The sequence below is a fragment of the Salvelinus namaycush genome, chromosome 1 (assembly GCF_016432855.1).
Source record: "Salvelinus namaycush isolate Seneca chromosome 1, SaNama_1.0, whole genome shotgun sequence".
Lineage (NCBI taxonomy): Eukaryota > Metazoa > Chordata > Actinopteri > Salmoniformes > Salmonidae > Salvelinus > Salvelinus namaycush.
The window spans coordinates 28,998,638-29,012,610 of record NC_052307.1 but is presented as its reverse complement, the minus strand read 5'-3'; the positions used below and the strand labels follow the sequence as shown (position 1 = coordinate 29,012,610).

Here is a 13,973-nt window from a genome sequence, read left to right as displayed (position 1 = left end):
GCGTTGAACAGTCGTGGTGTAAAGAGTAAGAGAGCCTACGTGTATGTGTTGTGCTCTTATCAAAAAAGGCAGCATGGTGGTGCCCGTACCTGCCTTAGAAATGTTGAAACATTTTTGGCTGTGATCTGTTGATTGCCAGTTCTTTCCTAACCATCCGTGACCTCCCCGTTATCCAGCCTTATGTAGATAATCACAACGCTATCAAATAATATTTATTCAGGCTTGAAGCGAGATCCTCATGTACTTCCCTCGGACCGTGGAATTCCTTATTGTGTATAGCAGACACAAACAAGATTAACACCCCTGGTCCCTCTCGCTCTCATTAGTCACAGCCATACCAGAGCTGCCTGTGGCTGAGGTGTGGAATGTCTGGAATGACAGGCTCTCAGGCCCGCTGGACGGCACTGTCGGCAGCCCTGTGAACCCGGGGGGTTTAACAGGCCTACAAGCAATCCTGTAAACCTGGGGACGGTAACAGGCCTGCAAGCAACCCTGTGAACTGTGGTGGTAACAGGCCTACTGCAGTCCTAGAGCAAGTTTGGCCCGGCTAACTCGCACTCCAGTACACTCACAGATACCGAACACACAGGGCTGCCATCACTGCTGCTGGGCTCAATGTCCTCTCTTCACAAGCCAACCATGTAGATGATTATGTTGGTTGGGTGAGAGCCTGTACTGTACTGCTGTGTTTTTTTTGGTAAAGAGCAACAAAAGAGTGTTGACAAAAGTGTATAATTTGAACACGGGTGTGAGATGTCTAACAGCCAGAGTTTATATGTGAAATGTTCTGAGGAATATGAGTCTGGAGTAGAGTGGTGATGTTCTCCCCAGACCCTGTGCACATGGCACCCTATCCCATATCTAGGGCCCATAGGGCTCTGGCCAAAACAAGTAGTGCACTATAGGGAATAGGGTGCCATTTGGGGCACAGCCTTAATCTCTCTGGGGTCTGTGGACCCGGCAGGCAACTGGAGGACACAACATGACTATTTCAAGCAGGAAATACCAGTGAGCCAGGTAGGCAGAACTACAGCACTTATTGGATACTACTGTATAATATAGCAGTGTTTTGTCATTCACAGTCAGCACATATAGGCCAATCTACTGCACACACCCAGGTCATAGTCTGCCATCTCCATACCGTTGTTCCTGTAAATAAACAATCAGATCTACTGGCAGCTGCAGGGCTCTCTTGCAAAAATGAGACCTTGGTCTCAATGGGGTTCCGTGCTAAAATAAAGGTCAAATAAACTACTGGAAATCTGCAGCTCAACATGAATGACCCGCTAGGCTGTTTACTTTCTGCGTCTACATTATATTGTCTACCTGGGCAAGGCCTAAGCAGGAAAGAAGAAATGGATGTACTGAGCAGTGTCCTTGTATAGGCCTAGCCTATATCCCTCTGTCACTCCTGGTCCTCTGCTGATAGAGGTTTAGACAGCCCTTTTCCCTCACACACCCCAGCAGCCTACGTCCCTCCACACTGGAGTTCTGGCTTTTGTTGCTGCACATCCTGCTGCTTACAGGCCACCCCCCCACCAAGGGGAATTTGAGAACCACTTTCAGGCCACTGCTGCAATATGGGCCACTTTGCTTGGAACCATGCCAACCTTTCTCTGATTCCACAACCGACTCCCTCCCTGCTCTGCTTGTCTTCCTTCCTCTCTGGCTAAGTATTCAGAGAAGCGTATCCCTGACATGCTGACCACACCGCCCGCGTTGCACAATAAATGTACACGTTATTCAATAATTTCATCCAAACTGCCCACGCGTGTCAACGAGAGTCTGCTTGATGCGCCTAGTCCCGCCTCTCATCTCCTCGTTTGGTTTTTAGGCGCATATACCCACGTGGGTGATTTGAAAGATGAACGGAGGTCCTAAAGTTGGTTGCCAACTGCCATATGAAGCCCAAAGAAGGAGAGATTACTAGAAACTAACTCGGTTTACCTTTTTATCTGTGGATTAATTGTCAGAGTAGGGAACACACGATTTTGTGACTCAATGGGTCAAAATTCGATGAAGATCCAGGAAAAAATGTACCTTGTACATTTGATATAATAACAACTAAATGTTTATCCCAGGACAAATTAGCTAGCATCAGCAGGTTTCATGTTTCGACCTGTCCCCAAATGAATCTAGTTGGTTCAGAGTTCGTTTTGATATTTCAACCTGCGTGTCCTGACTGCGTCTGGACGCGTGTTTCCCGGTCTAGTCAGCATGTTACTCACAGGCCCAGAACAGGTGCGGAGTATTCTGTTGTATTATTTCCGGGAGTGTTCTCTGGACAAGGCGAGGCATGGAGGTCTTGAAATTTTAGACGCATGTATGGCAAACTCCCGTAGACTGGACTTTGGTCGCTGAGCTTGGAGTTTGAGTATGTGTCATAGCCCAACTCTGTCAGTCAGGTGAGGTTGTGAGGGACTCTGAGCTGTAGGGAGGACTGTCCGTCATCTATGGACTAGGTGATTTGTCCCCATTATGTCCATCTCTGGCACTCCCAACATAAAATCCCTTTCTCCAAATTAGTGGTTGAACTACTGTGACACACTGACCACTTGTAATCACGTTTTAACCTAATAGGCTCATATGGTTCCTTTATTTGAGAAACCTTAATAATGCCTGTGACTAACGGAGTTAATATATATTTATTTATATAGGCCAGTTTAACAAAACTACCCACTGTCATATAATCTAGTCCTTGCCAAATCGGACAGTGAGTCAGTCATGTTGCTTAGTAATATCAACAACAGGACTGTATTGGGACATGTGAGCAGCAGAGTTGAACTGGCCAGTCCTTTGTTTTCCTCAGTGGCACAGTAGGCAGGGAAAGGATGGTGGAGTCCTCCGACAACATACTGACTCATATCCTGGTATGGAATGGCTGTCTGAGTCCTAGTGGCCTGTCTACTGCCTGCTATTACACAAGCGTTTAGACATAGGGCCTAGACCGCCCACTCATTGTTTGTAACCTCTCTCTGTCTACTTCCGCCTCTAGTACAGCTCCATGAGGACAGAGCTTCTTCATACTTGAATCTGTTTGTTTTGACTTCACACTCTTAACTTATCTGAATGGTCATTCTAAACATTCGTCTTGACTTTTGACGTTAAACTAAAGGCTCTAGTATATAACTAAAAACAGGGCCTGTAAGAATTGTCTAATGTCTACAGAGAACTGGAAAGCTCCTCTCTTCCCGTGAATATGTAGCACTTATATTTAGCCCCTCTGAAATCATTGTTGTCATGGTGCTAGAATGGCTGTGGGCAGTGAGTGATATTCATGAGGCAATCCATTGTACTTTAAATAGGGCTGCAGCCATTACAGCAGGGCTCTCTCTGCCTGTGACATCATCTGACTGTCAGGCCCTATGGTGGTCCAGCTGGGGATTCTACAAACGGGAGCAAAGAAAAGGGCGTGTCAGTCTCCCAAATCCAACCCTAACCTCCACAGCATTTTCAGAGCTCACGCTACTCAGACTTCACACTGTGGCGAGCACCGGATCCTCCAATCACTTGGGGTCAGAGGTCAAGATAGAACCCGCCCTCCCAGGCTAGGCTGATGTAGTCAAAGTCAGCTGGGTGGCCAGGAAAGCCTTCTGTTTGTCTGGCTCCTTTTGTTGTGTGTGTTGTATGACAGCTGGTTGTTTCTGGTCATCTGGCCTGTTGTATAAGGGTGTTTATATAAGGGCTCAGATTCAAGGTTATCTCAGGGTTTCCTTTTAAAGAGCAGAAACGAAGCATCTGCTGGCATGTCTATGAGGACGTTATTACCAACAACATGCCTTCATTTTAGGGCTGTTCCCAACTAAAAATAAATATTGTTCAACCAAGAGTCGTCCTGTTCTTTAGACCAATCGATTTGTCGAAATGTTTAAATACATTTTTCCATATACAGTGCTCCCGGAAAGTATTCAGACCCCTTGACTTTCTCCACATTTTTATGTTACAGCCTTATTCTAAAATGTATTACTTTTTTTTTTTTAAGTCCTCGTCAATTTACACACTAACCCATAATGACAAAGCAAAAACAGGTTTTTAGAAATCTTACCAAATGTATTAAAAATAAAAAGGAACTTATCATGATCAGGTGCATCCTGTTTCCATTGATCATCCTTGAGATGTTTCTACAACTTGATTGGAGACCACCTGTGGTAAATTCAATTGATGGACATGATTTGGAAAGGCACAGTTGACAGGGCAGGAATTGTCTGTAGAGCTTTGAGACAGGATTGTGTCAGGGCACAGATCTGGGGAAGGGTACTAAAAAATGTATGCAGCATTGAAGGTCCCCAAGAACACAGTGGCCTCTATCATTCTTAAATGGAAGTATGGAATTACCAAGACTCACAGCCCAGACTTGAACCCGATCGAAAATCTCAGGAGAGACCTGAAAATAGCTGTGCGCCCCATCCAACCTGACAGAGCTTGAGAGGATCTGCGGAGAAGAATGGGAGAAACTCCCCAAATGTAGGTGTGCCATAATATTGTAATGTCACACCCAAGAAGACTCGAGGCTGTAATCGCTGCCAAAGGTGCTTCAACAAAGTACTGAGTCAAGGGTCTGAATACTAAAGACAGGTTTTTGTTTTGTCATTATGGGGTATTGTGTGTAGATTGAGGGGGGACAATTTAATCAATTTTAGATTAAGGCTGTAACGTAACAGTGGAATAAGTCAAGGGGTCTGAATACTTTTCGAGTGCACTATAGACACACACCCTAAGTGTTTCAATAAAATTAACTACATATGCACTGAGCCTGTCTGATGCTTTAAGCACACTGTTTGTTTGATTTAAATAATTAATACACACAAATGAATCAAGAATGACCCCGATGGCCACACTGTTAAAAAGAAAAAAAGACTGAGTGCCTTTGACTGGTGCATGTTGTCTCGCTCTCCTCCCTACTGCAGCAAAAAGGCACCAGAGAAAAGCAAGTGTTTATTGCGCTGTACGTGCTGAAGCAGCATCATCAATTTGGCGATTTTAGTTTCTATCATATTTCTGAAAAGTTTTGTTACCGAAATCCCTCATTTGTTTACGAAAAACATGACCTATTCCCTCAACCCTTGCTCTCTTTGTGAAACATGTAAACATTGCATGCATGTGACCAATAGGCTATAGGTCAGGCCATATCATAATCACATCAATAAATTGGTTATAACAAACAATGAACACGGTAATGTCGACCGCAAATGGATGCGGAGGATGTGGAAAAAAACTTGAAACGGGGGAATGTTTACTGGTTGCTCAGGCGGGAAAGTGGAAGTCAGATCTGTGGAAGACATTTGACTTAGTTGTGGAAACGACTGAAGATTAATAAAAAGGAGGATATATGAGCGAGTGTTGTGTGTATTATGTGCCAAACAGTTGCTGTTAGATTACAATATTTTTTTCTGACCATTTGGAACAATGGTCAGAAATGGTCTTAATCCCAATAGGCTGGTTAACTTTGCTAGTATGCACATAGCGACATAGGTAAAGGTGCTAATTCTAGGGCTCGCTAAAGTTTTTTTTCAGAACCGTGGACAGCGACTGTGAGAATCACTACATATTGGCACCTAAGTATCGTATCATGAGGTCCCTGGCAATGCTCAGCCCTAGTCAAAATGTCTGGTTTGTACCTGATGGAGCGCCGCTTCTTTTGGTTGGAGGGGTATTCCTGTTTTCCTCGCCTCAGTCACTGGCCTCCTTCACACAGCAACACAGTCACAGGGCTATGCATGGTTTCTTCACATCCGCGCCATCTCTCATTCTCCCTCTTTTGTGGAGGTTGAGAATTCAGTCCCCCATGCCCCCCCCCCCCTTTTCAGGCTACGCCACAGTTGTATTTGTCTAACAATGATTCTGCCCAAGGTTTGAATGATGGGGAAACTCATTTTCTAAGAGGGAGAATGTGAATGTTGTTTCTCTCTGTCTCTCTCTTTCTTTCTCTCTCTGTGTCTGTCTCTCTCTGTGTCTGTCTCTCTCTGTGTCTGTGTCTCTGTGTGATTGGAGTGCCAATTGGTTTGTACATAGTCTCTGATTGGTCACTCTAACCCTGTGATTTCATGGTTCCAGTTCAGCTGAGATCAGGTTGTTTCCTCAGATCCCCGTGGATCATACACCTCAGTGTTTCTGGTGTTTTAATCTCATGTCTCTGTGTGTGTTCTCCACAGTCGGGCCGCATTGACAAGGCCTACCCCACAGTGTGTGGTCACACGGGCCCTGTACTGGACATCGACTGGTGCCCCCACAATGACCAGGTCATCGCCAGCGGCTCGGAGGACTGCACGGTCATGGTAAGGTTTACAGTCACACGCCTCAGCAGAGACTGTCCTTCTCAGTGGAGTAGTACAATAATGTTTGTTTACACTTTACCTGCATATGTACAGTGTATACACCGACTCCAACTGACAGAGGACCAGTTTTGATTGTGAAAGGCCAGACACTGACAGCGTAGGGATGGGTGCAGAATTAGACGGTGATAGGGTAGCGAAGGGTACGTGCAAGCAGGGTTTGCACTCTAGTCTGGATTAGATTAGACCCAGAGAGATGTGGGGAATGATTTAGCCTTTTTATAGGGCTGAGGTCACTAACTTGTTTGAGGCTGGTGCTATACTATATGTCCTTATTTGGGCTGTGAATGGCAGTGATCAGAGTGTGTGCTATGTTCTTAGGTATGCTTCTATCACTTCCCCACCTGTAGGCATTGGCTTCCCCATGCAACTCTCTGAACGGTGTTCCAAGTGTATTTACAGAAGTTGAACCGTCAAAGGTTCCTCTTCAGAACATTTGCGGCTAGAAAGGCACTCTGAATAGGTTCTCTAAAAGTAATGTTGACTTTAGATTAAGTGCTGTGATGAACTGTGTTTCTGAGATTTCTGTATCCATAGTAACCTTTTGCAGCGAGAGTAGGAGCTCTGATAGTGTAGCAGTGCAGCGGTGTGACTACTGCCTTCATACTGTCTGTCTACTGCTGTCAGGGTTCGTAGAGATAATGATTTTAAACTTTAGTCTTCATTTCCGTAGGTACATTTTCTGATTCTGCAATGTTTACCATATTTGAGTAGTCTCTCCTGGCTGTATTCTCACTAGGAAGTAAGCTACTCACTATGTACATAAAACGTAACTGAATTAAATGACTATCGCCCCGTAGCACTCACTTTTGTCGTCATGAAGTACTTTGAGGTGCTAGTTCAGGACCATTATCTCCTCCACCTTACCCATCTCCCTCAACATCAACAAAACAAAGGAGCTGATCGTGGACTACAGGCGACAACACGGAGAGAGAGGGCACATCCACATCGACGGGGCCGCAGTGGAGCGGGTCACAAGCCTCAAGTTCGTCGCCGTGCACATCACTGGACCTGAAATGGTCCCTTCACAGAGACGGTGTGGTGAAGAAGGTGCAACGGCACCCCTTCATCCTCAGAAGGCCAAAGAAATTTGTCTTGGCCCCTAAGACCCTCACGAACTTCAACAGATGCATCATTGAGAACATCCTATGGGTTGTATCACCACCTGGTACGGCACCGTCCGCAACCGCAGGGCTCTCCAGAGGGTGGTACGGTCAGCCCAACGCATCATCAGGGGCACACTCCCTGCCCTCCAGGACATCTACAGCACCAGTGTCACAGGAAGGCCAAGAAGATCATTAAGGACCTCAGCCACCCGAGCCACGGCCTGTTCACCCGCTACCATTCTAGAACGATGATACTGTACATCAAAACTAGGACCAAGAAACTGAGAAACAGCTTCTATTTCCAAGCCATCAGACTGTTAGTCACCACTAGCCGGCCTCCGCCCAGTACCCTGCCCTGAACTTTAGTCACTGTTCTAGCTGCCTACGACCCGGTACCCTGCCCTGAACCTTAGTCACTGTTCTAGCCGGCCTCCACCCAGTACCCTGCCCTGAACCTTAGTCACTGTTCTAGCTGCCTACCGCCCAGTACCCTGCCCTGAACCTTAGTCACTGTTCTAGGCGGCCTCCGCCCAGTACCCTGCCCTGAGCCTTAGTCACTGTTCTAGCCGGCCTCCACCCAGTACCCTGCCCTGAACCTTAGTCACTGTTCTAGGCGGCCTCCGCCCAGTACCCTGCCCTGAACCTTAGTCACTGTTCTAGCTGCCCACCGCCCAGTACCCTGCCCTGAACCTTAGTCACTGTTCTAGCTGCCTACCACCCAGTACCCTGCCCTGAACCTTAGTCACTGTTCTAGCTGCCTACCACCCAGTACCCTGCCCTGAACCTTAGTCACTGTTCTAGCTGCCTACCGCCCAGTACCCTGCCCTGAACCTTAGTCACTGTTCTAGCTGCCCACCGCCCAGTACCCTGCCCTGAACCTTAGTCACTGTTCTAGCTGCCCACCGCCCAGTACCCTGCCCTGAACCTTATAGACTGCTTCCTTATGTACATCGAGTCATTGAACACTGGTCACATTTGTTTTACCCACTTTATATGTATGTACTGTGTTGTGGTCATGGCTCATCCTATAGAACTGCTATACACACCTTTTCTATTCATAGACTGTCTACATACACCATTATATTTATTTATATATTCCGGACTCTGGCATTGTTCTTTCTGATATTTCTTTATTTAAACTTTTTAGATGTGTGTGTATGGCTAGGTATTATTACTGCACTGTTGAAGTTAGAAACAGAAGCATTTCGCTGCACCTGCAATAACATCTGCAAATCTGTGTACATGACCAATAAACTCTGATTTGAAAACATCAATATGATGAGTAACCTTGGGTCTCTGTTTCCCCCTTCAGTCTCTTGGTTGTAAGTGTGATCTACTGACTTCATGTCACAGTGATGCCAATCTAAAAGACAAGTTAGTTCATGTGAATGTACTGCTTTCTGTGGTCCAGCATTTTAGAGCTTCATGACACAGGCTAACAGCAGGGAAACTGCAACCATATGTCTGACCTCAGTATATGATCCTATGATGACCCTAGCTATGTCCTGGTCCTGACCTTTGACCCGTGTCTGTCTGCAGGTGTGGCAGATCCCTGAGAACGGGCTGGTTACCGGCTTGTCTGAGCCTGTGGTGGTCCTGGAGGGACACTCCAAAAGGGTTGGCATCATCACATGGCACCCCACGGCACGCAACGTCCTGCTCAGTGCTGGTGAGTGGCGTCCTCCTGTCCATTTTAAAACCCTTCTCGTAACATGTCATGACTGGATGACTTGTGTGAGGTGGACATCTTACATGTTATCATTTATAGTTCTGGTTCAGCCTCTGTGCCTCTGCTTTTGTGGTTGTAATCTGTGGCGTCACCGGCCCCCTTGCTCTCTGCCCCCTCTAATCTTCTCCTCGCTCTGAGAGAAGTGGGCAACCTGCTGTGAGCTTGCGTCATTTCCCCTAAACACTGATGCCTGATCAACGCACATCTGTCCTCATTGACTTTAAAATGACCGTTTACCCTGTTTTTATCCTCCATGTCAAAACAAAACCAGAATGAGCTACGACTTGTAGATGGTATTATCTTGTCATATCAGTGCTATTTGGCGTTGTCCTTTTTCTTTTGTGTAGTATGTGTATATTAATGTGTGTATATTAAATGTGTGTGTTCCTCTCTTCTCAGGCTGTGACAACCTGGTCATCATCTGGAACGTGGGGACGGGCGAGGCCATGATCCAGTTGGAGGACATGCACCCTGACGTCATCTTCAGCGCCTGCTGGAACCGCAATGGCAGCCTCATCTGCACCGCCTGCAAGGACAAGACCATCCGCGTCATCGACCCCCGCAAGGAAGAGATTGTAGGGGTGAGCACCACTGACTAGGTTTGAGTATTTTACCCCAAAAAATTGTTGAGAAAATTGCAACCGTCCTGGATCCAACCCGGTATTCCCGTTCATAAAGGAAATTTAAAGGCATATAATACCAGCGAAAATGATTATACCACAGTCATTGGTGAAATATAGACTAGAATCTAAAGGCTTCTTGTTGTAGGCTATTTGTCACAATTTAATCAACTCAGTTGTTGTAGCCTAGTTTAAATGAAGGCCTAAAATATTGAGGTTATTACCCTACAACCTAGTGAAAACTACATTTTGAGTTAGTGTACCTTTGACTGAAAGATGTCAGCCAGTTGGCCCTTTTCGCTCCCTTGCACCTGGCTATCAGGGGAATTTCGGAAGATTGTGGCTGTTTTTACTTTATGATAACCAAATCAAAGTTAATTTGTCACGTGCGCCGAATACAACCGGTATTACAGTGAATTACCTTACAGTGAAATGCTTACTTACAGGCTCTAACCAATAGTGCAAAAAAGGTATTAGGTGAACAATAGGTAGGTAAAGAAATAAAACAACAGTAAAAAGACAGGCTATAAACAGTAGCGAGGCTATAAAAGTAGCGAAGCTACATACAGACATCGGTTAGTCAGGCTGATTTGAGGTAGTATGTACATGTACATATGGTTAAAGTGACTGCATATATGATGAACAGAGAGTAGCAGTAGCGTAAAAGAGGGGTTGGTGGGTGGCGGGACACAATGCAGACAGCCCGGTTAGCCAATGTGTGGGAGCACTGGTTGGTCGGCCCAACCCGCTTATTGTGGTGACTTTGTCACAGGGAACATATCCAATTCTCCTCTAAACAAACAAGTGAATAGGCCTAGTAGTGGAGATTCAGCGCCATGGATAGCGCCACGATTGATCAAATCCCACGAATCTGATTAGTTAAGATTCGTTCACTCGCTTTCGTTATTGGGTAAGTACATTTGAATTCAATCACTTTTTGACAGCATCCCTTTTGATTTAAACAACTTTCCATATATGTTTGCCCATGGAAGAAGTGGTCAGTGACTTTAGACCTGAATGCTAAAACATTCAGGAGAGAGAGGTGCTCAAAGTTGACCCATTTTGCATACCATACCATGAGACATCCATGTCCTCATCGCTGGAAAAGATTAACAGTTGCGTTTGTCATTTTAAAAGCTATTTGATAATTTCTTGAATTACATTTTTTTATACAAAAATATGTAATTGTTTTACCTTTTTAACGTAAATTATCTTAAAAAAAACATTTGAATGTTGAAATTTCAATGTTATTCCCATTTTAGTACATTTATCAGCCAATCATGATGCCCACCCTTTATTAAAGAGTATGCTGTGTCTCAACTGATGTTGGACACAACACAAAAACCTCAGATGTAAAATAGGTTCTAAGCTACAACAAATGCCAATATGAAAGTTCAGACATTTAGATAATTGACGTTTAAGGCTAAAATAGTTTGACAACCCATGTTTGTAAGCTTACTAAGGACTTAATTAACATGGTCCACACACATCCGCACAGTCGTGAAGAGGGCACGGCAGCGCCTCTTCCCCCTAAGGAGGCTGAAAAGATTTGGCATGGGCCCTCGGATCCTAAAAGTTGTACAGACACTACACACACTCGCAAGACTAAATATACACACTCGCAAGGCTATATATACACACACTTGCAAGGCTATATATACACACACTTGCAAGGCTATATATACACACACTTGCAAGGCTATATATACACACACTTGCAAGGCTATATATACACACACTCGCAAGGCTATATATACACACACTCGCAAGGCTATATATACACACACACAGTTACATACACTACATATGCACACCTACACAGAACACACACATACAGAACATAAGATATGCATGTATGCTGATGTTCTGTAATTCCTTAAAGACCCAGGCTCATGTGTACCAAGATTGATGGATGTTTGACCCTGAATATGTTCCAAATGTTTGTGTGTGCTAAATGTACACAAGACCCTAGTATATAATTCTACCCCACAGGAAGAGCTGAAGAGGAGGTATAACTTCCACTGAACCTCTTCATCCATTAAATATCTTGGCATAAATTTACCAAAAGATACACCCAAACTTTATGACATGAATAACGATCACATCAACAAGACAATCTATGATGACCTGGACAGGTGGAATTCACTTCCCTTGGATCTTAGTAGTAGAATTGAAACAATCAAAATGAACATCCTGCCAAGGTTACTGTATTTGTTCCAGTCACTGCCCATAGAAATCCCACCTAAACAGTTTAGGGATAAACGGATATCAAGGTTTATCTGGAACAGTAAGAGATCAAGAATTAGATGCACAACATTACAATTACCAAAAAACTATGGGGGTATGGCCTTACCAAACCTAAAAGACGATTATTTTGTGTCAGCCCAATTGAGACCTCTGGTGTGTTTGCAATTCAGAATACGAATCCAAATGGAAAGACGTGGAGAGTACTTTGACAGAGACACCCATACAGAGACACCCATACAGAGACACCCATACAGAGACACCCATACAGAGACACCCATACAGTCAGTTTTGGGTAATAGAAATATACAATAGACAAAATCAGTGGATTAATTTATCTTAAGACATGGTTTAGGGTAGTTAAGCAACTTCATTTAGACAGAGAGGTCAAACTGCTGAGTTGGCCCGTATACGACCCCAGCTTCATCCCTGCAAGTCAGGACAGCAGATTTAAACAGTGGACGCAGAAAGGCATCATCATTCAGTACATTTATAAGGAATGGGGACCTAGATAACTTCCAGGACCTAAGAAAAAAAAACTTGGCTTAGATAAACAAGATTTTTACAGATGCCTACAAGTTTGACACTATTTCTTAAGGGAGATAAAAGTGATTGACCCTCGAGCACCTCAAAAATTAATCCAAGTATTCACTAACTCATACAACTTGGAGTATCAAAAAAAAAACATTTCCAATTTTTACTTGGGTATTCAATCCTCAAATAAAAATCTACAAACTATATTAAACAGAAATGGGAGGAGGAACTTAACATTGAAAGAACTGATGAAACATGGTTAAACATATGAGACTCAACAAAGCTCTACCAACTCAAGGTCATGGAGAGAATTCTGTTGGAAGAATGTTATGTTTCTTCATAACACCTCAACTGAAATCAAACCGGACCGGCTCCCTACACCCTTGTTGGAGAGAATGTGGGCTGTCAAAGGTGAACGTATGATGTGTGCTGTAACTGACAGATCATTTTTGGTTCTTTTACTTTATTTGTACTTTCTTTGTGTTCCTCAATAAAAAAAGTGTGTTTGTGCGTGTGTTTTTTTTTTTACTAACACTAATCATATGCAGCTGCTAATGTGTTCTATATTTGACTCTTATGTATCCTGATGCCTAGCCACTTTACCCTGCCTTCATGTACATACAGTATCTACCTCAGATACTTTGTTCCCCTGCACATTGATCTGGTACTCCCTGTAGATGGCTCCATTCTTGTGTATTATTCCTTGTTACTATTTTTCATTTTTATTATATATGTTTTATTCTGCATTGTTGGGAAGGGCTCGTAAGCAAGCATTTCACGGTAAAGTCTAAACCCGGTGTATTCGGAGCAGATGACAAATAACATTTTGATTTGAATTGAAATGTTATCAATCTCAACTGTTTATATTTTTCAGTGACGTCCCATGGTATCGTGGGGAAATCAGGTCCAAGAAGTCACTTTCCCAAGCACTTCTTCTATAATGGGCAAATATGTATGGAAGGTTTCGTTCAATTCAAAAGGGGTGCTAGAGTTGTGATGACTATTCTGATGTATGAAGCCAGAGACTTGATATGTCTGGTTCATGCAGTTATTCGCAAGTGCAAATGTTGTATTTTTGCATTAGTGCGGCATAAACATTTGAGATTATTGGTCCACGGGACTGCGATAATTTTTCGAGGGAAACTGGAAGGAGTTGGTCGGGAAGTCCCGGGATACCGCTTACCGGTATTCAACTCTACCACTGACAGGACTTTTCACTAACAAACCTGCTGCTCTATAGGGTGATCAAATTCCCAGCGTTTCCTGAAATCCCGGTTGGAATATTCCTGGAATCAGGACGGAATAAGTAGGAAATCCGGGAATCCTACTGGGAATTCTGATAAACCTGGACATTTTGGGAAAGTTACTGGAATTTTGCAATCTTACTAATGTTTCCACTCATCTCAAC

The 13,973-nt window shown here is 44.1% G+C and overlaps 1 protein-coding gene across 1 annotated transcript in view; it reads left to right on the top strand.

Annotated features, from left to right (window-relative positions):
- Positions 1-13,973, top strand: part of coro1ca (coronin, actin binding protein, 1Ca) — a 53,020-nt gene that overhangs the window by 31,069 nt on the left and 7,978 nt on the right. Inside the window, exons 3-5 of the mRNA XM_038971125.1 lie at positions 6,153-6,275; positions 8,978-9,107; positions 9,567-9,748. Of these exons, the coding sequence (XP_038827053.1) occupies positions 6,153-6,275; positions 8,978-9,107; positions 9,567-9,748 (435 nt within the window). The remainder of the gene's footprint in view (positions 1-6,152; positions 6,276-8,977; positions 9,108-9,566; positions 9,749-13,973) is intronic.